At 45.1% G+C, this 24915-nt stretch overlaps 1 protein-coding gene across 1 annotated transcript in view; it reads right to left on the reverse strand.

Moving 5' to 3' along the window:
* The window catches only part of LOC138747974 (voltage-dependent calcium channel gamma-2 subunit), a 159550-nt gene extending 136054 nt beyond the window's left edge, over positions 1 to 23496 (reverse strand). The window contains exon 1 of the mRNA XM_069907634.1: positions 23286 to 23496. Within this exon, the coding sequence (XP_069763735.1) occupies positions 23286 to 23496 (211 nt within the window). The remainder of the gene's footprint in view (positions 1 to 23285) is intronic.
* Positions 23497 to 24915: the final 1419 nt, after the last annotated feature.

Consider the following 24915-nt stretch of genomic DNA (forward strand, 5'->3'; position numbering starts at 1 on the left):
TCCAATTCACAGCATTATTGAACCTTATTGCAAGTATATTAGCCCCCTTTGGATTTAGGTGCAACCCATCCTTCCTGTAGAGGTCATGTCTCCCCCAGAACAGATCCCAATGATCCATGAACCCGAAGCCTTGCACCCTGCATCAATCCTCCAGCCATACATTTAACTTTCTGATTTTTTTCATTTTTGCCCCATCCTGCCTGCAGCACAGGTAGCAACCCTAAGATTATGACCCTGGAGGTCCTGCTTTTTAATCTCCGTCCTAGCTCATGGTACTCCCTCTTCAGGATCTCCTCCTTCAATTTGTCTATGTCAGGAGGAAAAAACATTTCAACCACCCCCCCCCCTTTCCCCATTCCCACAAGAGAAGGTCATGGATAGACTGCATGTATGATCATGGAATGCCAGATACAAATGTCAACACCCTTCAATCCCATCACCTAGAGTTCAACTACATGAGCTAAACGATGCAGCGGAAGGGTGGGTTTGTGGGTGTAGGTGTACGTGGGTATGTGTGTGTAAGAGAGTGTGTGTGTGTGTGTGTGTGTGTGTGTGTGTGTGTGTGTGTGTGTGTGTGTGTGTGTGTGTGTGTGTGTGTGTGTGTTTTTGTAACTGATTCTGAACATGCGTGACTCTGCTTGTGTGTGAGATTGTAAGATTTTTAGCCTGTGGGGAGAGATTTTTATGTAATTTTATTTATATGCCAGCTCCCCACCATGATTACCAGCCCCCCCACATCTCCATCGGGCACACAAAACTCAAAACGGTCAACCAGTTTACCTATCTCGGCTGCACCATTTCATCAGATGCAAGGATCGACAATGAGATAGACAACAGACTCGCCAAGGCAAATAGCGCCTTTGGAAGACTACACAAAAGAGTCTGGAAAAACAACCAACTGAAAAACCTCACAAAGATAAGCGTATACAGAGCCGTTGTCATACCCACACTCCTGTTCGGCTCCGAATCATGGGTCCTCTACCGGCACCACCTACGGCTCCTAGAACGCTTCCACCAGCGTTGTCTCCGCTCCATCCTCAACATCCATTGGAGCGCTTACATCCCTAACGTCGAAGTACTCGAGATGGCAGAGGTCGACAGCATCGAGTCCACGCTGCTGAAGATCCAGCTGCGCTGGATGGGTCACGTCTCCAGAATGGAGGACCATCGCCTTCCCAAGATCGTGTTATATGGCGAGCTTTCCACTGGCCACCGTGACAGAGGTGCACCAAAGAAAAGGTACAAGGACTGCCTAAAGAAATCTCTTGGTGCCTGCCACATTGACCACCGCCAGTGGGCTGATAACGCCTCAAACCGTGCATCTTGGCGCCTCACAGTTTGGCGGGCAGCAACCTCCTTTGAAGAAGACCGCAGAGCCCACCTCACTGACAAAAGGCAAAGGAGGAAAAACCCAACACCCAACCCCAACCAACCAATTTTCCCCTGCAACCGCTGCAATCGTGTCTGCCTGTCCCGCATCGGACTTGTCAGCCACAAACGAGCCTGCAGCTGACGTGGACTTTTTACCCCCTCCATAAATCTTCGTCCACGAAGCCAAGCCAAAGAAGAGATGTTTCAGAGCATGCGATTCTTATGTGTAATTTGTGTGTGTGTGTGTGAATGTGTGTGTATTAGTGTGGGTGTATGTGTGTATTTGTGTGGGTGTATCTGGGTATGTGTATGTGTGGGGGGGATGTATGTGTGTGTGTGGGGGGGAGGTGTATGTGTGTATGTTTTTCAGGAGATGCACTGTTTCATCAGGTTGTAGATGTATATGTACAATCAGATGAGAATAAACTTGAAGTTGAAAGTGGGTGGTGTTGTGGATAGCCTGGAGAGTTGCCAGAGATGACAAAGGGACATTGACAGGATGTAGAGCTGGGTTGCAAAGTGACATATGGAGTTTAACCCAGAGAAGTGTGAAGTGGTTCATTTCAGTAGGTCCAATTTGACTACATTGTGAATGAGAGGAAGCTGAGCAGAGTGGACAAACTGAGAGATCTTGAGGTCTGTGTCCATAGATCATTCAAAGTTGCTGAATGGGTTGATAGTGTTGTTAAGAAGGTGTACCATGTGTTGGTCTTCATTAGCCATAGGATTGGGTTTAAGAGCCATGAGGTAATGTTACAGCTATACAAGACCTTGGTTAGATCCCACGTGGAATACTGTATTCATTTCAGGCCACCAGTTTACAGAAAAAATGTGGCTGCTATAGAGAGGTTGTAGAGGAGATTCACAAGGATGTTGCCCATTTGGGGAGCATGTTATATGAGGATAGGCTGAGTGAACTTGATCTTTTCTGCTTGGAGTGATGCAGGATGAGGGATGTAAGAGTAAAGTTTTTCACAGAGAGCGGCGGGTGTGTGGAATGTGGCAATGGTGGTGGAAGCAGGGACAATAGTAAGAGACTATTAGGTACGTAGAACTAAGAAATTTAGGGAAATTCTATGCAGTTGTTAGAGTCAATTCTTAGGTCAGCACAACACAGTGGGCTGAAGGGCCTGTGCTGTACTGTTCTATGTTCTATGTCCTACATCTAGAATATACATTTCTATAGCATCTTTAACACCTCAAGATTCTTCATCAAGCCACCTGACCCAATATTGGGAAAAATGAGATGGCCAAAGAGATGAAAGAATATTATTAAAGGAAGAGAAAGAGGTGGCCTAGACAGTTGAAAGCATGGCAGCCAGTGATGGAAGGGAGGTGCTTGAGAATGGGAAGGATGAGTACCTTGAGGGTTACAGTACTGGAGGTGGTCAGGGGAGGGCTAAGGCCCATGTGGGGGTAACAGAAAGCTTGACAATTTTACCAATCCTATCAAGATCGCATCTGGTGTTACAAAATAGCTGTGGAACGTTGGGCCGGAATTCAATGCAGAGGATCGTCAAAGTGGGCGAGAAGGTCACAAGGTCCCCAATGTTGCCTAAGCAAGACTAAGAGAATTGTTGAGGGCCTCTACCATCCAACCTGATCCACTATCATCAGGAAGGAGGTACGGGGGCATCAAATTCAGGACTGCCAGGCTTCTTCCTGCCAGCTGAAACATTCATGAAGAGTATCCTAGTAAATCCACGCAACATGAAATCTCAAGCAACTGGAAAACTCACTTATCCGGCATCTAGCAATACCAATAAGTACCGTTTTACTCTATATATTCATCTTAAATTAAATCTTCATGTATATATGTGATTTTTATGCATTGTGTGTATGTGTGTGTGTGTGTGTGTGTGTGTGTGTGTGTGTGTGTGTGTGTGTGCGTGCGTGTGTGCGTGCCGTGGTTTAGAGAAATGCTATTTCATCAGGTTGCAGATGTACAGTTGGATGATAATAACCTTGAACTTGCTCTTTTTTCAACTTTAATTGAGAGTCAGAGCAATGCTGATCTACATCCCATGCTTCTTGGAGTCACCTACCCAACGATACGGTGAAGAGAGTCTCTCACTTATTTCTGAGGGACTTCAGTGAATTATGTATAACTTTGCCAATGGACCAAATGCCGAAATTGTTTGGGTTTCACTCTCCTCTGCATCTGCATCTTAATTCATTTCTCACCAGCATTAAAGCAACCAGTTTGACAGTGCTCCCTCAGTTTGTGATCTAGGGGCAATGCTTTGACAGGCCTCATTCTGCTCCCACTTTGTACGTTGCTAAGACCCAGAGACTCTCGGCATTCATCCATTCCCAGGCTGCCTCGAGGAGTCTGTGCCTTATGTATACTGTACCTGGGAGGTGGGAGCTTGCAATCCCTCTCCCAGTTCTTCAGGGGCTGCTCATCAGGGCTTGGCTTCATTCCAACTCTCAGGGCTCCTGTTCTTGGGGGAAGGGGAAGGGAGGTGGAATAGCAGAGGAGTGGTTGGCAAAACTTGGCTGCATTCCTTCTGTGCATGTGTAGTACGGATTATGCGATCCCCTCCGCCTGGAACCTAGTGGGAATGTGGATAGTGGAAGGTCATGTGACCTCTCCATCAGGAACTTGACCAGAAGTCACCTCACCTGCCAATCAAGGTCGAGCCCTGCTCACAGGTCAGCACACATCTGGTCATTGGCCCCCTTTAATCACCTCATTGATACCTGGGCAGGACCCTCCAGCTGAAGCTCACGTGAGCCATCAACCTCTTTTTTTTTAATGGGGCAAACCCAAGCTCCACTCCAGGTTGGGAACCTTGGGCGACACTGGAGAGTTGTTGGTAAGGTATGTGCAGACAAAGGGTGGGGATTGTGTGTCTAGAAATGACTGTCCCAAATTTAGATTAGAGCCTTGACTGCTCCAGACATCAAGGGATAGTGGGTATTGTATGTAGCAACAGCTTTCTATCTGTGAGTGGGTGCGAGGGTGTCATTTAATCCAGTGAGAGTGTACATGTGTGTGTCTTTTACCCCTGTTATGACTCCCCTACAAATGTAAATAAAAAAATCTGTTCAACCAGCCCATGTTCAGATACTTTGCCCTTGGGATCCATCGAACAGGTTTGTCATGCACAACAGCTTGGCTGAAATAACCTTCATGAGAAGGTCTCAGTTGTGGGTCCATCCACTTGTGACTCCTGGCCGAATTCCAAGGCTGCGACTATGTCAGTGAGTCCCTGAAGAAGGAGCACAGAGTAGACCTAGGGCTTTCTGTGGCCTGTGGCTAAGCCAGGAGTCAGAGAGTATCCTCAGTGCAAAAGAGCCACACTTTGAATGCTTGCAGTTTCTTTGAACGATTATTATTCTGAGAAATACTAAGGTCCAACCCCCCTCCCCCCCACTCCATGGCAAACACCTGGTGAGGAGAGAGGTGGATGAGTGGATGCAGAGGTGGGGAGGGAAGGGGGCAGAATGCTGGCTGGCCAATGGAGGCATCGGGCAGGGGATGTGATTGAACCTACCAAATTGCATCCAGCCAGATTCAGGCATATTGAGCATCAGGATGCAGATATTCTGCTTTGCATCTAATGCAATTTCCCCCTCAATCCATGGCCATTTGAATTAGGGGTAAGGAGTAAGGGTCCTGACAGAGTGGAGTGAAAAATAACTGATTTTTAAGCATCTGGTAACACAGCCCTGGAACCTTTGTATATGGAGATAGAGAAAGAAAGGGGAGAGAGAGAGAGAGAGAGAGAGAGAGAGAGAGAGAGAAGGGGAGAGGCAGAATATGAGGGGGGTAGCAAGAGAGAGAGTGGCAGAGAGAGTGGCAGAGATAGAGAGTGGCAGAGAGGAACAAAGCAAAAGAGAGAGAGAGGAGAGAGATAGGAAACGACAGGAATGGAGATAATGAGAGAGGTAGTAGACGAGAGAGAAGGACAGACAATGAGGGAGAAAGAAAATGAGAGAGATGGGGTGAGGGAAAAAGATAGAGTTAGAGAAAGGTACAGAGACAATGAAAAAGAGTGGCCAAGAAAGGGAGACTGGAACAGTTAATCTATATCTGTGCCAAACCACAGACAATGTGACCCTATGGATTGTGGTGTTACCAGAGCTGATGTGACTCCTCTCTGCCTGTCTCTTTGTCCTTTGTCTTCCGTTAGCCACCTTCGAAAGAATCATGTCATTGCTGTCCGTGAGTCCGCATGAGCTTGCAGTCGCAATCTTCTCTCAGAACCAGAAGAGCAGAGAATGCCAAAGATTCACCACCCATTGTGAGAGAGAAAAAATCCTACACCCCTTAGTTTAACTGGCACGCTTGGCCTAGTGGTTTAGCGCAATGCCTTGACTACACCATCGATCAGGACCGGGGTTTGAATCCCGCACTGTCTGTAAGGAGTTCTCCCCGGGTCTGTGTGGGTTTTCTCTGGGGCGGGCCGGGCACTCCTGTTTCTTCCCACCCTTCATAACGTACAGGGGATGTAGGTTAATTGGATGTAAATTGGATGGCACGGACCCAAGGGCCGCAATGGCAAATTTAAAAAAAAAGTAATTTTCTTATTCAAAACAGTTTTGTTTATTGAAATATCTCAATTGAATACCACCGTTCTGATGGGATTCCCTTTCTTTGCCTTTGCTCCACCTCCTATTCACCGAGGAAATTCTCCATCACGAACATTACCTTGGCTGATGTTGGGGTGAGAGCCCTTCGGCCTGTTTGCCTTTGACTTCCTATGCCCAGTGTGTGACCTGTTGAGTTTCTCGATTTGAGGATTGCAAGGACAGGACTGGAACTCTTCCCTATGGAGGAAGAGTCTACATCTAGAAGACATGGTTTAAGGAAAGGCAGATAAGGAGTAAGAGGGGAGCTATGAAAGAAATTTAAGAAGTTGTTTAAATTTGGAACACACTACATGAAAGGCAGAAGGTGGAGAAGCTCATAAATAGTTCCATTTATAAAAGAGGACTAGAACTGTGATTGTAGTAAATGGGAGCAGTACAGGGTTTTGGATTGAATTATTTGTTCTGTACTAAAATACATTTTTTTTGTGTGCTATCCAGGCAAGTCAGCCCGCGCTGTAATAAACCAAACAGGAGGACCAATTGGGCGTACAACAGTTTACTTTATTTAACTTTAGTAACATTAGCGGGAGTGAGGGGTGATAAAAGAAAGAGTTTAGTGACTCGTTCTCTACACTGAGCCCCACTCAAAGCATCGGAGTGCTCATTGTACTTTTGTACTCCTTTGGGCAGGGGTCTGTGTGAGGCCCTTCCAAGTTTCACACACCTGGCAGTTTTGTGCTTACAATAACATGTTACTCTGTGGTGCCTGCAAACAGCTGGGAAATGTCAGGGCGTCCTTTACTCAAGGTGCATTGACATTCTTGTGGAGTTAGTTTACTATCTCATTGCAGCACAGAGAAGGTCATGTTTAGAAGGCAATTATATTCCTACCATTTTACAAGCAGCTACTGTATTTTCTCACCTAATTCATTAACTCTTTGTTATTCTTTCACAATCCAGGTAAGATAGCACAACAGGTAGAGCAAGAATAAAGGCAAAGGTGCAGTGCACAGTATTAAAGAGAAAAATACATTTAAACAGTACTAATGAGAAGTCTGCATGATGGGTTACACGGTCTGTGTTTGTGCCCTCTAATGTCATGGACTACATAGAGCAACAAGGGGTTAACAACATTGATGTGGGAATGAAATCATTTATTGGCCATACTGGGCAAGAACGGAATTCTTAAGGCGCTTAAAGATTGTTTGGAGAGGGGTTGGGGGCTGGATTTATGCCCCGCACTGTCAATGGTTTTACTTTTGACACTGAACTGTGGATTGTGTAACAGCGGACTTTGGACTTTGTCACGGTTAGCACAACACAATTGCAGCGCCAGCGGCCCGGGCTCGAATCTGGCACTGTCTGTAAGGAGTTTGTTGCCTCTCCTCACGTCTGCGTGGGTTTCCTCCGGGTACTCCGGTTTCCGCCCACCCTTCAAAATGAACACCATGCGGGGATTGTAGTCTCATTGGGGTATTCAGGGCGGAACGGGATCATAAGCTGGTGGGGCTTGATACCGTGCATTTAAAATTTTAAATTGTAAATTTATGTGGAGTTTGCTGGTGCCCTCTAACAAAGTATTAAAGTTCAAGTGTGTCTGTACCTCAGGTTAAAGCAGCTTTCAGTGCCTCCCCCTTTATTTCATAATGTGCTTCCATTTACCGGGACAGCATCCCCCAAAAGGGGATTTAGATAAATCGCAGAGCTTTCTGGGGGCCTCAGAATAGTCGGACTATTCTAAGATAGCCCAGATGTTTGACAATTTCCTGCAGAACTAAATTCAGATGGGATGCAGGTTGGTCTTAGAGTTTAATTCTGAACCTGTCCATCAGAAAAAAAACACATAAATCCAATACTCCCTGTGGCCTAGTGGTTAAATTACTGGATTGGTTTGCAGAGACTTGGTCTATTGATCCAGCGATATGTTCAGATTCCACTGTGGCTCAGGAGGCATTTAAATTGAAGCAATTACGTGAATCTGGAACAGAAATCTAGTACTGCTGGTGGTGGCTACAAAATCCTGGATTACGGAAGAGTCTTGTAACTGAAACATTAACTCTCGTTCTCTTTCCACGGACGCTGCCTGACCTGTTGAGCATTTTCTGTGGATTTTAAAAAAATGTACATGTTTAAATTTGGACAGACAGCTGAGCCCATTTTGCTGGCTTTATATAGCACGGTCAAGCTGAGACTTGAGATTCTAAGGCAAAGTGAATAAACTGTAATCTGTCTTCTGAAATAACTAAGCATTCAGGGAGCAAAAGGGATGGGAGAAGAACACTGGCCTGACTGGTGAGAATTGCTGGCAATTCCGATAATTTGTTTCAGAATTGATCAGCTGGTAAGTTGGGTAAAGCATTGGCAGGTAGAATTTAATCCTAATTAAGTGTAATGTGATGAAATTTTTTTAGACATTCATTCATTCAGGTGCCTTGCCGTTCGGCATGGGCGAGCATGTCTCTCCATCCATCACGATCCCTGACCCTCCGAATTGGAGTTGTTGCCTCCCTTGTTCTCCTTGAGTGAAGGCTCCTTCTTTGAGCTGAGACCGTAGTCGACGCTGAGTTCATGATTGTACAAGGGGATAAAACACTGAAGTGGTTTCCCGTTGCCTTCTTCAGTTGCAGTTTCTGTACTGGATGGGTCACCCTGGCCATTGATTAGTGGATTCATCTACCCAGCATTTTTAGTTTTACAAACATAAATTCCAATTTGTAGAATCTGCTTGTAAAAACATCCACCATCTGCAATCCATGGCTTCATGTGACCCTGATTGGAAGGCTAAACAGGTCCTACACCTTGCTGAAGAATTAAGGCTATCGGACGGAAGGAGCACTTTACACCTCCTCCTGTTGAGCAATTGCACAGCGCCGACACCGGGTTTGTGCTTTTTAGATATACAGCACGATAACAGGCTATTTTGGCCCACGAACCCGTGCCGCCCAATTGACCTACAACACCTGGTACGTTTTGAACAATGGGAGGAAATTGGATCTCCCGAAGGAAACACATGCAGACGCAGGGAGAACGTACAAACTCCTTACAGACAGCGTGGGATTCGAACCCCAGCCCCGATCACTGGCACTGTAACAGTGTTGCTCTAACCGCAATGCTAACTATGCCACCCCTTTTGTTAGGACAGGCACAGTGAATGGTAGAGTCCAAGCAGTATTGAGGAACAGGGGGACACTGTGAAGATGGAGCAGAGGTAGGGAGGCTGGTGATGAAGGCCAAGAGAATGGAGGTAATGGTGAAACTTAACCAAATGGTGAATAGGCTATTGCTGGAACATTGTGTTCAGTTCTGGTTGCCACACAGGTTGGAAAATGCAGAGGACACTGAGTTTTTTTTTAGACACACAGTAACAGGCCATTTTGGCCCATAAGCACATGCTGTCCAATTACACCTAAATAACCTACACCACCCCCCCCCCCACCCCACCGGTACATTTCGAATAGTGGGAGGAAACCCATGCAGACATGGGGAGAATGTACAAACTCCTAACAGACATGGCATGGTTCAGACACCGGTCCCAATCGCTGACGCTGTAACAGCGCTGCGCTAACCGCTACATCAACTTTGCCGGGGACAATGAGGAGAGACTGGGTGTGGTTTTATTGGAGTAGAGGAGGTTGAGAGAGGTGTACAAAATTATGAGGGAACCACATAGGTAAAAAACAAGAAGTATTTCCCCCGTCACAGAACTGTCTAAAACCAGACAGTATAGGTTTGAGCTGAGCAATAGAATGTTGGAGGGGATATGCAGATTTTTTTTTTCCACCAAGGGTTTTTGCAATCTTGAACACACTGCCTGAGGGGGTGGTGGAGACAGGTATCTTCACAACATTTAAAAAATGTCTGACCAAGAAGATGACTGGCTACGTTGGTAAACAGCACTGGTTACAATGGACAAAAGGTTTGTTTCCTGAAAAAAAAATTGGGGATTATGATAGACGGCTTCAAGCTGAACACTAAAGATGATTTCAGATTTGCTGTACCACATAGGAAGTTGGAGAAACATTAAATTAACTTTTATTGAATTCAGCCTGTTTAATCGCACAATGACGCTGACACATCGCATTAGTTCAACGGACCTAAAAATGTTTTGCCGCTGATTTTCGTTTGTACTCAGCATCTGATGCCTCTCATGTCAGTGTGCAACAATAGTCAGCCTGCACTGATGGATTCCAGTTGCCCTGATACTTCTTTTCCACGGTCGCAATGTCCTGGTAAAACCTTTCACCGTGCTCTTCACTGACGGCACCGAGATCAGCCGGGAAGAAGTCCAAGAGCGAATGCAGAAAATGAATTTTCAATGATATGTTGCATTTTCATGGTTTTGTATGAATGAAGTAGACTTAAAATATGATGGGAAATCAATAAAATGGTTTATATCTAAAAAATGGTAAGTGGTAGGAAAATTTTAAGGTGATTTTGTGATCAGCAACCCAACCTAAAAGAACTTAGGAAGCCAAATCTTCGTTGTCCAGTGTTGTCGATGGATACTGAATGGAAGCCTTCTGTGCTGTGTTGTTTTACAAATCTATGATAGCCACATCCAATGAAGAAATTAAAAGGAAGTCTAGTGTTGAGCTGCCTCAAGGTCAGAAAGAAGAGTAGGAGTTGGGCATCTGGCCCATTGAACCTTCTCTGCCATGACATAAACAAATTCCCTTATCGACTAGCTCAGCTGAATGTGTAAGATATAAGGAGATTACTTGAAGATCCCTGGTGGAAAGAATGAGGCAGTTCTTCAAGACATTTAAGAATTCCGGACCTTGGAATTTTGAGGCACCAAATTGGATTAAGGGGCATGGAGCCCAGGGTTGGAAGGGGAATGCTCGTCAGAATAGGGCCAATGGGAGCTCTCTGGTGAACAAATTGACAAGATGGACTGAAGAACCCATTTTCATGAGGTATCTCTCTCTGTGACAAGGCTTGGTGGAGTTCTAAAGCCTTTTTGGCTTGTGGGCATCATGGGCATTTCACACTTCTAATTGCCCCTGAGATGAATGGGCTGTTTTGCCACTTCAAGACCCCATTGAGTTAACCACATCGAGTCTAGAGTTACAGATGATCCAAATCACGTAAGAATAGATTTCCTTTCCGGAGATGAATTAGCAAACCAGCTGAGTTTTTATGACAATCCAATAATTTCATACTAGCTTTTATAATTTCAGACTTCTATAATTAATTAACTCAATTTAAACTCCCTCAGGTGGGATTTGAACTCATGTCTCTATTAGTCAAGTGCTCTGGATTACTACCCTAGTAACACAGCCATACCTGAAGCAAAAATTGGAGGCCAGAAATACTCAGCCGACCAGGGAAGAAACAGTAAACATTTCAGGTCGACACTGAGCAGGACTGACCTGATGAAACATTTTGCGCTCCCATAATTGCTGGATGAAGAAGAGCCGTGTGAGGCATTTCTGGTTGCAATGTCTTAGCCAAAACAGAAATGCTGGAGGAGCTCACAGCGTCCATAGGACATTTTGGAGTATAAAGGGAAAAAGGCATGAATTATAAGGGCTGGGTAAAGAAATGGGGAGACCAACAGGCAATAAGGGGAGAAGTGAGAATTGATTTTGGCTCTGTGAAAGGAGACAGAGGGAAAAGGGAAGAGAAAGAGAGAGCGGGGGAGACAGAGCAAGAAGAAAGGAAATGGGGAAAAAGATTGGAGGTGGGGAATTTAATGGAAACTGTAGAAGCTGGTGTTCTAGAAGATGAGGTGTGGCTCCTCCAATTTGTGGGCAGCATCTGGCAGTACATGAGACCACGGACCACAAGGGAATTGGGGCGGCGCCTTCAACCTGACCCCAAAGACAGAAGGACACATTTTGGCAATCCTTTTCTGCCAGGCCCTTTCCATGAGTTGGATTCAAGAGACAGCGTGCTCTTTGTAGGAAGCTTTGCCAACCCCAACCTCGTGACAGCAAACCAATCAAACCATTTTCAATCCTTCCCGTTCTATAGAACAACTGTGTTCAATATCCCTCAGCGGCTAAACTTCTTCCTTTGAATATATCTCAAGCTCTTTAAATGATACATGGCAATCTCTCCTTTGATTAACACCTGAAGATAATAATATCATAAAAAGTGCGTGGAACTGGCCACAACTGATGGTATTAATAAGGGATCACAATGTCTCATCGCCCTGATCTGACTGGTAGAATTTCTCTCAGATAGATCAAACTCTACATCTGAGGGAGAGCATTGAATCACAAAATCCTGCTGTTTCACAACATTGAGGAATGAATAAGATTAAAATCAGTGTCAATAGGGAGCCCTCCAAATATTGAAATAACAAGCTCGTGCTCAACAGGAAGCGGCTCTGCCCTGTTTTAACTCCAGATGTAAATGGTAGGAGATGGGCCGGAAAACAATCAACTTCGTTCAGGCCCGAAATGCCGGTGATGTATCTTTTTCTTTGCTACATCAAGGACACTGCTGAGTTTCTCCATCATTTGCCGTTTTTACTTCATTCATATAATCAATATTGAATCAGTAAGGCTACAAAGTCCCTCACCAAGCGCCCTGCACTACTTTTTGAAAATGCTTTTATTTTTTGAACTATGAAAGGCAGAACAGCTTAGCAATAGTGTTACAATGACTCATTGACTTGGCAAGGGTAGAAGTGTCATTACATTGACCGTGCAGGAACTCCTTAATGTGAAATTACAGTTCCACCAGCAAGCCCATAAACCAGTCTTTACTGTCAACCCAAAATACTAGGCCTCACTGTCAACCCAAAGGCCTCAAATTGAGCCTTAATAGGGTGGCCATTTCAAAGGACAACATTGTCATAACCATATAACAATTACAGTACGGAAACGAGCCATCTCGGCCCCTCTAGTCCGCACGGATTTAAGGAAACTCCATTAGTCCCACCTACCTGCTCCCTACCCATAACCCTCCAATCCCTTCACATCCATGTAATCATCCAACCTTCTTTTAAATGACAAAATTGACCCTGCTGCCACCACCTCTTCTAGAAGGTCAGCCACCACTCTCTGAGTGAAGAAGCTTCCTCTTATGTTATTTCGAACGTTTTGCCACCTAACCCTTAACTTATGACCCCTCGTTCCAATCTCACCCTCAAGGGGAAGAGTCTATTCATGTCTACTCTATCTATCCACCTCATAATTTTATATACCTCTATCAAATCCCCCCTCAACCTTCTACGCTCCAATAAATAAAGACCCAGTCTACTCAATCTTCTTTGTATTCTATATACTGCAATCCAGGCAACATTTTCGTAAATCTTTTCTGTACCCTCTCTACCTTATTGATATCCTTCCTATATCTTGGGGACCAGATCTTGGCCAAAATTGGCCTCACTAATGTTACCATTTATGACCATATATAAATATATATTATATATATAGTGTGTTTGCATTTGTTGTTTTTGCAGTACTGTTTGGAACGGCCACTCAAGCCCCACACACTTTCCCGGCCCAAGGGTCACAAACTGGACTTATTATAAAGACAAAAAGTTCTGATTCCAACAGCAAACTGAAGTGCTCGGAATGATGAGCATTTTATTTGGTTTTCAAATTATGTTGTCTTTTAGTTAACTTAACACAAGGCATGGTTCTCATGGGACAAAAAACAGCTTGCACGAGATTTAATTCTGATGTTCAATGTAGAAACAAGTTGGTTTACTCCTTAATTCTGACACAGTGGACATTAATTCACACCAAGGAATGCCTTCAAACACATGTACCAGAACCACAAGCAAGCGGGTCAACGTTCAGACCCAGCACCCACGGTTGAGTCCCATCACTTGGTCTTGGTTGGCCCCACGTGGTATTTACAACATTTTTCAACCCTGCTTCCCCTCCCCCTACTTTAGTTGAATCAATTGATTTTTATTCTCTGTCTTGTCACATCACGCCCACCTTTTCACAATCTCATTGAAATCTTACCTAAAGTTGCACTGTCGATTCAATAATCAAACCTGTGTTCCCTATTGAAGAAAGTAATCTTCTTCTTTGACTGACCTTTAGAATGCTTCCCATATAAAAAAGATATCCAGTGGCCAGGTCTTCAACTCCTTGCTATTGCTTTAACCCTTTTCTGGTTTTACAACAACTTCTTATTCTCCGTCCCCTGGGCCTTGCCGGTCCTCTTCATCTTCCTCCCTCCTCCTTCTTTGCCCAAGTCCTTAGGTCACCTGCCCTAACATCTTCCTTCCTTCTACACTGTCCTATCTGCAGAGTGTGTCAGATAGAGAGTAAAGGGCCTATCCTCGAACAGTTCCAAGTAATCACAGGGCAAGGGCAACAAGGATCGGACACAGAGCAATTATTATGCCATGCAGATCTAGATGAACTCCCAGTACAGGAGAGAAGGGATTAGAAGCTGTCCTATTATACATTCCCAAGGCAGAGACAGTGTGAAGTAGGCCCTTCAGCCCTTGATACTGTGCTGATATTCCTTAAACCCTCTCTACCCCATAGCCTGCTGTCAGTTCTAGTTTTACGGCTCCGCCGTGAAGCGCAGGGATGGTTTACCGTATTAATGGTGCAAATTGCTGTGGTCGACTTCATCAGCAAAGCTCCCTCTGCTCAGTTTATCTAATCCTTCGATGAAAACGGTGTTCTAAGTCCATGCCAATACCATGACAGCTCCAAGAAATCAGCCCCGAAGCATCTCTCCACTGGTTTGGAAATGTCACTGAGCTTAATCTCTTCCATGACAACCACTGGATATATTTTGAATATGGGAGACATTCTAAAGCTCAGAAGAAGAAGACAACTTCCTATAATACCATAACCTCAGGTTGGCCTATGGCATTTTGTACCATTTCTATGTTGAAGGCATCTTTTAGCATAGTGGTTTTCAAACTTTTTCTTTCCACTCACATACCACCCTAAGCCACAGGTGCTCTGTGATTAGTAAGGAATTGCTTAAGGTGGGGTGTGGTTGGGAAGAAAAAGTTTGAAAACCATTGTTTCAATCGTCCCTAATTGACTCATTATGTGCACGGTTTCAGAATTCCAAAGGAAATGGGCCAATGACAAATTTTCTCAAGCAAAATATTTCAGTAACAATTGGGTCTTGAGTAGTGGTTCTCGACCTTTTCTCCCCCACTCACATCCCACCTTAAGTAAGCCCTCCTGGTGGGAGGAAACCAGAGCCCTCAGGGCAAGCCCGCGCAACTACAGGAAGAATGTATGCACTCCTTTCAGACAGCATGCAGTATGAACCCCAGTCCTGGTCGCTGGCGGTGCTAAAGGCGTTGTGCTAACCTCTATGCCAACCGTGCCACCCTCTGCCATCTCCCTGGTGTTCTGGACAATATTTGGCTCTCACCCGTCATTATGGAAAACAGGCAATTTAGTTCTGATGAAGTGTTGCAGGCCTGAAATTTTGACAGTTTCTCATTCTGTAGATGCTGCCTGACCTGCTGAGTTCTCTCAGCTTCTGTTATAGGCTCTTTATGCGGTCTTACTGTGCACAGGCTAGCTGAACCAGTTACACTAGTCACTATTTTTCAGAAGTTGTTCGGCATCTGTGAAGGGTTTGGGATAGCCATGGTGATGAAGGTCATTTCTCCTTTGAAAAGCCTTCTGCTTGGAATATCAGTTTCAAATTCAAATTTAGACATTGTAAAGCACTACCAATAACCACCGAGACTAGGCTGAGGGAACGATAGGCTTTAATATACAGAAGAACCTTGCTGGCCTGGATCCAGGTAGAGGAATGGAGGGAAGGGAGAGGTGGTTCGACCTTTATGGCCCAGGACCATGGGGGAGGAGTCATAGGGTATGAGTCATCAGTGGGCAGGCCAGCTCCATATGTACAGTAGCCAACAATAACTATATACAATGGAGGAAACCTCTCACCACAGATATACAGCAGGGTAACAGGCTCTTTTGGCCCTTGAGCCCATGCCGCCCAATGACACCAATTGACCTACAGCCCCCAGTACATTTTGAACCATTTCAGCAATGGCTTCTTGAGAAAACACGATGCTGGAAAAACTCAGCAGGTCAAACAATGTCCTTTATGTAGCAAAGTTAAAGATACTGAACCAACGTTTCGAGCTCGAGCCCTTCATCAAGGTATGAGCAAAATGTAGGCGCCCGAACAAATTGTTGGGGGTAGGGGCAGGAGGAGGAGCACAGTCCCACAAATCCCCTCTCCCCTTTTTTGCTGGTGTGCCATCCCTCCTTTATCCATCTATTACCTCCTGTCTGTGGGCCTGTGCTCCACCCTCCCTGTGCCTGTACATTCTGTTCACACCTCAATGAAGCCCAGAACGTTGGTGATGTGTCTTTATCCTTCTACATAAAGGACACTATTTGACCTTTTGGGTTTCTCCAGTGTTGTGATTTTACTTCAATCATGGCCTCTGCAGACATTTGTGGTTTACTTGTGACATAGGGTGTTCCTTATTTTAGGGACTCCGTGGCCACAATTTGCAGAGCAGATGGCCACGTAGACTGGGGATGCTCAGTTGAATCCCTCTTTGAGGGAGGTTGGTGAGTGGGTTTTATCCGAAAGATCATTGCTGACATAGTTGCTTCCCTGCATTAGGTGTGCCGGCTGTTCCTTTCATCTGTGCAGTGGGCCAGTGGCTACTGATTCCTAGAATGGTGAGTACAATTTTAGATGTTTTTATGCTTGCGGAGGTTGGTATTATCTAGAACAATGGTTCTCAACCTTTTTATTCCCACTCGTATACCTCCTTAAGTGATCCCTGACTAACCACAAAGCTTGAGAAACATTGACCTAGAGACATGAGAACTGCAGATGCGGGAATCTTGAACAAACAAAGAGGGACTCAATGGGTGGCGAGCAATGAGTTGTAGTCCTGGCTCACGCACAATCCAATTCCATAGATACCTTCCACTGATTCACAAAAGATGCCTACGTTCCAAGGGACCACCCAATCACTTCTCATGCCCCGCCCCCCCACTTCAACTGGGCCAAAGGCGCATTAAGTTGCAAACACCAACCTCCAGATTCAAGGGTGTCCTGGTATCAGACTCCTCATTGGACCTCTAATTTCGGCACAAGATAATGATGCCCTTGCACTGTTTTAACAATACTTTTCTCCATGTTCTACACTGTTGGCAACAGCACAAAAGCTTTAGAGCATCAGTAAATGGGACTGGACCCGGGTTTGAATCCTGCCCTGTCTGTAAGGAGTTTGTACGTTCAACCTGTGTCTGTGTGGATTTTCTCCGAGGGCTCCGGTTTCCTCCCACCGTTCAACAATGAACTGGTTAGTGGTTAATGGGGGGGGGGGTTAAACTGGGCAGCACGGACTCGTGGGCCAGAATGGCCTGTTACCGTGATGTATATGTAAAATTAAAAAATTAAATTTGTAACACTACTCCCGACCCTGTTGATTATTTATTTTGTCATTATTAACAATGGCGTGAAGCAAGGCTGCGTTCTCGCACCAACCCTCTTTTCAATCTTCTTCAGCATGATGCTGAACCAAGCCATGAAAGACCTCAACAATGAAGACGCTGTTTACATCCGGTACTGCACGGATGGGATCTCTTAAATCTGAGGCGCCTGCAAACTAACACCAAGACACAAGAGCATCTTGTCCGTGAACTACTCTTTGCAGACGATGCTGCTTTAGTTGCCCATTCAGAGCCAGCTCTTCAGCGCTTGATGTCCTGTTTTGCGGAAACTGCCAAAATGTTTGGCCTGGAAGTCAGCCTGAAGAAAACTGAGGTCCTCCATCAGCCAGCTCCCCACCATGACTACCAGCCCCCCCACATCTCCATCGGGCACACAAAACTCAAAACGGTCAACCAGTTTACCTATCTCGGCTGCACCATTTCATTGGATGCAAGGATCGACAACAAGATAGACAACAGACTCGCAAAGGCAAATAGCGCCTTTGGAAGACTACACAAAAGAGTCTGGAAAAACAACCAACTGAAAAACCTCACAAAGATTAGCGTATACAGAGCCATTGTCATACCCACACTCCTGTTCGGCTCCGAATCATGGGTCCTCTACCGGCATCACCTATGGCTCATAGAACGCTTCCACCAGCGTTGTCTCCGCTCCATCCTCAACATTCATTGGAGCGTCTTCATCACCAACATCAAAGTACTTGAGATGGCAGAGGCTGACAGCATCGAATCCACACTGCTGAAGATCCAACTGTGCTGGGTAGGTCACATCTCCAGAATGGAGGACCATCGCCTTCCCAAGATCGTGTTATATGGCGAGCTCTCCACTGGCCACCGAGACAGAGGTGCACCAAAGAAGAGGTACAAGGACTACCTAAAGAAATCTCTTGGTGCCTGCCACATTGACCACCGTCAGTGGGCTGATATCGCCTCAAACCATGCACCTTGGCACCTCACAGTTCAGCGGGCAGCAACCTCCTTTGAAGAAGACCGCAGAGCCCACCTCACTGACAAGAGACAAAGGAGAAAAAACCCAACACCCAACCCCAACGCACCAATTTTCCCTTGCAACCACTGTAACCGTGTCTGCCTGTCCCGCATCGGACTTGTCAGCCACAAACGAGCCTGCAGCTGACGTGGACATTACCCCTCCATTAATCTTCGTCCGCGAAGCCAAGCCAAAGAAGATTGCACTCCCTGCTGTATGAGTTGACTAGACTGGACGGCAGGCAAAACAAAGCTTTGTATTTGACAGTAAGCAGTCTAAATGGGTAGTCAATCAGGGATATCGAGTCACTCCACTTAACCTCAAGTAATTTTTAAAAATCTAGAACTTTTGAAAAGACAAGTTGACAGAAAAGCAATTTTCTTTAATGCTGGAATTCTTAACCATCCCTTGGTCCCATGGCGTGTTGTTGGGGAACGGGTGAGGATGAAATCTGTAACGTGTCAGGCCTCCATCTCGACCTCAGTGAGGCCACCAGCGGAAATACACAATGGCGTTACACCAAGGAATGGTTTCTGCCTAAGAGGTCAGCTCTCAAGCTGCCTTTGCCTTGACAGTTAAGGCAGAGTGAGCAGTATTAAATGCATGGCTGCTTGACATACCCCAGTGCACAGATATATCTCTTGGTAACATTTAAATTTATCCAAAACAAAGAAATCTGTTTAGCTCCTTTATAATTTTCAGATGGCTAATTTATATTCAAGCCCTCTTCCTGTAATATCAATTTTTCCACCAAATGCAGCCATCTTATTCTGGTATTATGAACAGTGACAGACATCATAAACTTCACATCACTGCCATCAATAGCCAAAGCATGGAAATCCAACATTTCACAACAGATCACATCGTAACTGCTTGTATCAAAATGCATTTATTAATATGGACTTTGCATTAATCAGTTGAGGAATGTTTGGGAATGGGGTGAATGAGATTTTTGGATAGGTTGGGCACAGAGTAAAGTTCCCTCTACATCCGACCGTACTTGTTAGATACTGGATAAATCTTCCTCTTTGTTGTTCCATTAAATATTCCTAAGGTATTCAGGTATAGCCTAGGTTAAGTGCAGAGTGAAACTTTCTCTGCGTTATGCTACTCAATGCCTCCAAGGCAGGGGTTAAACACAAAAGTAAAGCTTCACCTCTACACTGTCCTATCTGCAGAGTGTGTCAGATAGAGAGTAAAGGGCCTATCCTCGATTCAGTTCCAAGTAATCACAGGACAAGGCCAACAAGGATCAGACACAGAGCAATGATCATGCCATGCAGATCTAGATGCACTCCCAGTACAGTAGAGAAGGGATTAGAAACTGTCCTATTACACATTCCCAAGACAGAGACAGTGTGAAGTAGGCCCTTCAGCCCTTGATACTGTGCTGACCCATATATTCCTTAAAAAATTACTAAACCTTGTCTACCCCATAACCCTCTATTTTTCTTTCATCCATGCGCCTGTCTAAGATTCTCCTAATGTTTCAGCCTCCACCACCATCCCTGGCAAGGCATTCCAGGTACCTACAACTTCTGCATAGAAAAACTTACCCTTGACATCTCCCCTAAACTTCTGTCCCTTCACTTTGTACAGATGTCCTCTGGTGTTTGCTGCTCCTGCCTTGGGAAACAGATGCTGCCTCTCATAATCTTGTAGACCTCTATGAAGTCTCCTCTCATCCTTCTTCGCTCCAAAGAGAAAAGTCCCAGCTCTTCCAACCTTGCCTCATAAGACTTGTTTTCAAATCCAGGCAACATCCTGGTAAATCTCCTCTGCCCCCTCTCCATAGCTTCCACATCCTTTCTAGTTTGAAGTGATATGGAACAAAGCTCCCTGCACAAGGCAAAGAATGTGTGGGTGAGATACAGAGTACAATCAGTTGTTCTCAACCTTTTTCTTTCCACTCACATCCCACTTCAAGTAATCCCTATTTCATCGGTGCTCTGTGATTAGTAAGAGGTTGCTTAAGGTGGTATGTGGGCGGGAAGAAAAAGTTTGAAGATAACTGTTTTAATCGTCCCTAATTGACTCGTTATGTGCACGGTTTCAGAACTCCAAAGACAATTTTCTCAAGCAAAATATTTCAGTAACAATTGGGTCTAGAGCAGTGATTCCCAACCATCCCTTCCCACTCGTATCCCACCTTAAGCAATCCCTTACAAATCACAGAGCACTGATGGCATAGGGATCACTTAAGGTGGGATGTGAGTGGAAAGAAAAAAGGTTGAGTACCACTGCCTTAAATGATCTCCCATCTAACCGTAAAATCATCGGCCATTTCCCATCTCTAACGGCCACACTGCAATTTCAACAATGAGTGCCATCCAGATTTGAGTAGGCAGTCACTCTCTCGTTCTCACCTCCTGGTCAGCACTCATTGATAAAAGGATCAGGATATTTGCCAATGCGCTGTAAAAGCCTCACAGGATGCATCCTGTCACATTTGAATGCATGGCAGCTTTTGATCAACAAGCAATCTGCAGGATAGAATGCTGGTATGTACACACTCCATGCAGTAAATACTGTGCACTGAATTCGTAGTGAGGAAGGACAGTAACAGGATCATACGGCTTGAGTCCAACACTGACTGTACATCCAATGCATTAAGCCCCATTCATTACTTGATTCTGGAAGGCACAGGATTTGATGTGCAGAACAGAGAACGATTCTCAGAAACCGATTTAGATTAACCACACAAGCATGTAACACATAGTAGATGCAGAGATAATGATGCCCAGGAAAACATTGTCAATTCCCAACATCAGAAGGTGTCAATTACAAGGATTAAATGCACCTTTTTTTTGGCATATTTTGAAACATTGAACACGAGTACAAAATTTAAGCAAATGATTTGAGACGAAACTTGATTCAAGGCATTCACTACTGCAGAAACTACCTGCACATGGTAGGCTTTCAAGCAAGGTAAGATCATATTTAATAAATCAAATTTAAAGTGATTTTTATTCATCATATTCTAATCTGTTCTGAGGCAACGAGCGGGCAATGGTCTTGATTCTATCACCCACCTTGTCAGCAATGAACACAGAATTGTAAAAACCGGAAGGTTTTAATACAGGACTCGTCGACCCCAGTAAAACACACACAGAAATGTTGGAGAAACTCGGCCAGTCTCGCAGCGACCACAGGGGGAAATGTGGCTAGGATATGAAAAGAGGAAAGGTGAGAGGCACATGGGCAGGGGGCAGGTCAGGGTGAGTGGTCGTCAAGTTTGAAAACAGCAGGGAGCAGGCAGAGAAGGAGCAGTGATTCTCACAGAACTCCATTTCGAGAGAACTTTTTCAGGGTAGGCATCCCTTGAAGAGATTTTTACAGTGGAGCTGAGTTCCTCCAACATTTCTGTTGCTTGTTTGACTACGATCTCAGCGTCTGCAGACGGTCAAAACACACATGGCATCTGAAACCCATCTTCTCCTCTTACACCAATTAAAACAGACATTGCACCCATCTCCACAACCACCCTGCTTGACACTTGGTTCCCCGTAAAGCAAATGTACACACAGAAACACAATGCAAAATTCAAATGCAGGTGATCACAATTTGACACAAGGAGGTACAAAATCATCAGGAGAAAGTGTTAGTGCTTAACGCTCGGCCCTCGGAGTCAGATTAACATCAGTCTGCAAAGAAAAAGTTTATCTTTTGAAATATAAATGGGGTGGAAATAGCACAACACCCAGACTGTGGGCATCTTGAAATAGACTAAAATTATATTTTCCTGTTTGAGACCATGAGTCATATTTGGGGTTTTTAAATGACAGAGGTGGTGACGTCATTACTGTTTTTAGCAGTTGATATATTTTTTAAAAACATTTTTTTTCCCTTTAAAGTGCTTGGGGGCAGAAGGGATGGGGTGGGTTTAGCCTTTGGTTGTAAAGGGACTTTAGGGGGGGGGGTGGGAACCCACTGTTCAGCCACGTAATTCAACCCAGTGGAAGGTAACATCCCCTCCCCTTCCCAAACTGTTCCTTGGAGTTCATCTCATCCCCCACCCCCACCATTCCAAGGGGGGGGGGGTTAAAGCCCAACCCACCCCCACCGCATCTGAGCCTGCCATTGATTAAACCGACTGGCAGGCATCACAACACCCCTCACTGTCGGCCTGCAGTTATTAAATTTATACACATGTTCATACTTTAAGACGCTTTCCCTCCCTGGGACCTGCAATCCAAATGCTCCTTCCCACATGACAGACACAAGAAAATGGAACGTTTGCTTGCAAAACGAAGCCCCCCGAGCCCTGGACCCTCCTCACAGATGAGCATATTTAAACCGATAGTTATATATATTTGAAATCTCGTGTCACGCACAGGTTTCAAAACTCCCTTCGATCTTAACAAGGGTTATTTGGCTGTGAGCGGCCGTTGTTTTATATTGCGGGAGGCGTTGCATTAAAAGGCATCACAGCCACGAGAAAGCAGACACAATCTTTTTTTAATAAAATGTTCCCATTTTGTCTTTGATAAGCATTAATCCCGACACACCCAAAATGGCTGTTCCCCCCCCCCCCTCATTACAATTATATAGCTATTGGTTGAAAATACAGTCCCCCCTACCTTTAATTAAACAAAAAGAATTAGATTAATATTTCATTAACCAACAAACGGATTCTTCACTCAAAGATCCCCAAGTGTGGATAATGACATGAATCCTCTTCGCTTTACCCAAATACCCCTGATTGTTTCGATCTATTGATTTCTGGATGGTGGAAGAGCATATAGTATTCAGCATGTAACCTGACTGCAGAATATGTGAACGGGAGACTGGAGAGTGAAAAGTGTAAGATGCAGAATGCGTCAAAAAAGCACCACAGAGGGAAGTCATTTTCGCTATTCATCCCATGTCCGGCCATAGGCTTTTGATATACAATAAACATGGGGAAATGGGGGGGGGGGGGGAAGGGACGTATGAACAGGGATGGTGGATGTGACGGAGGGAGAGAGGGGTGGGGGAAGGTGGGGGGATGGATGAAATACCTTCAAGGCAGCAAGTTCTCCATAATCCAGAGTGGGTCATCACTTCCTCATTCTTTTTGCTGGTCTCATTTTCACTGACAGACTTGCTTTTGCAAACCCCCCTGGAGTATAGCCAGTAGTCCGTTCCTACAGCAATGGTCATTAGACTGAAGGCAGCGAAGGCGCCCACAGTAGTCAGGAGCATCTGTACACCGCGATCAAACAGACCCATAATTCTTCATTATATTCGGGCACACACACAACACACTTCTTTTTTTTATCCCCCCCCCCCCCTCTCTCTCGCTCCTTTCTCTCAGGTAGACGAGAAGATACCCCCCTTCAAAAAATGAATGGGGAGAGCAAAGAGATCAAGAGGTGGACAGGAGAGACCACTGTCAGTTCCAATCCAATATATATGTTCTATAGATATATATATATATATATATATACAGATAGAGATAGATATATATATATATATCTATAAATGCGAGGTATATATATATATATTATCTATATTTTAAATAAAAAACAAAGAAAATCCCAAAAAAATAGATATGTTAATCCTTTTTTCTAAAATTCTGATCCCCAGTTTCCATAAGTGGTGGCTATTTCTGAGAGATCTTCAGGAGAAAGATAGAGACGAGAAGCATTATCCGTGCAGTCGCTTTTTCCTTACGGTTTAGGGAGATGGAGCCGTCTCTAGGCTTTTGCTTACAGCTATTCCAAACGCCATGAATTTTTTTTTTGCGGTTCTCTTGCTTTCAGAGTGGCACCCGGGTTGATGTTGTAAAAGGTTTTGGATTGCCCGTGGACGTATTTTCAAAAGAAACTGATTGAGGTTTCGACTTGAATGGAGGAGATGTTCGCCACGCAGTTCATGGTCCGTGAAGACATAGAGTTGCTCGGCGGCTTTTGGTGCTGAAATGGACAGCTCCCCCTCTTTTTTTTCAGACGTTGCTGTTAAAAGATTCGCTCCGGAGACGCATTCTTCCTCCTGTTTCCCCCCGTTTTCTTCCTCCCTCCGGCTCCTCCTTCTTCGCCTTGTTCCCGGTCTCTCCCCACCCCCTCCCCCCCCCCCTCTCTCTCTCTCTACCTCTCTCCCTCTCGGATGCTGAAAAGAACAGCTCCCAGGCTCCGGAGCACGAAAGAAGGCGTAGCCAGCCCTTCCCAACCTCTCTCGTCACTCTAACGGTACGTGCCCTCAGTTCCCAATGCAGCCCTCGCATTGCAATTAGACCGGCAAACACATACACACACACACACATTAAAAAAAGAGAGGGGGGGGGGGAAATCGCATGGTTCTGGGCAAAGAGGATTAAACAATTGCACGTGGAAGGGCCCGTTAAAAAAAGTTTAAAGAGATTTTCCCTGATCAAAGGACTCGTCCTCCCGCTGGTTCAATTCCAGATTTGAGCTCGTATGCATTTATAGATGTCAGAGCCCCACAACAGGGGAACATGGGAAGGGGAAAGGGAAAAGTCCCCTCACCGAAAGTGTGGCACATTGTCTGATAAGGCGGTGGACGCACAGACTCTCCCCACATTGACGAGCGAAGCTTAAAGCGTCAAAGTTTGCAAACTTGAGTGCCCAGAAGAAGTTATTTCCAGACTGGCCAGGGTGGATGCAATAGGGACAAAAGGGCTACCTCGAT

Source organism: Narcine bancroftii, chromosome 13, assembly GCF_036971445.1.
Source record: "Narcine bancroftii isolate sNarBan1 chromosome 13, sNarBan1.hap1, whole genome shotgun sequence".
In the NCBI taxonomy this organism is placed as follows: Eukaryota; Metazoa; Chordata; class Chondrichthyes; order Torpediniformes; family Narcinidae; genus Narcine; species Narcine bancroftii.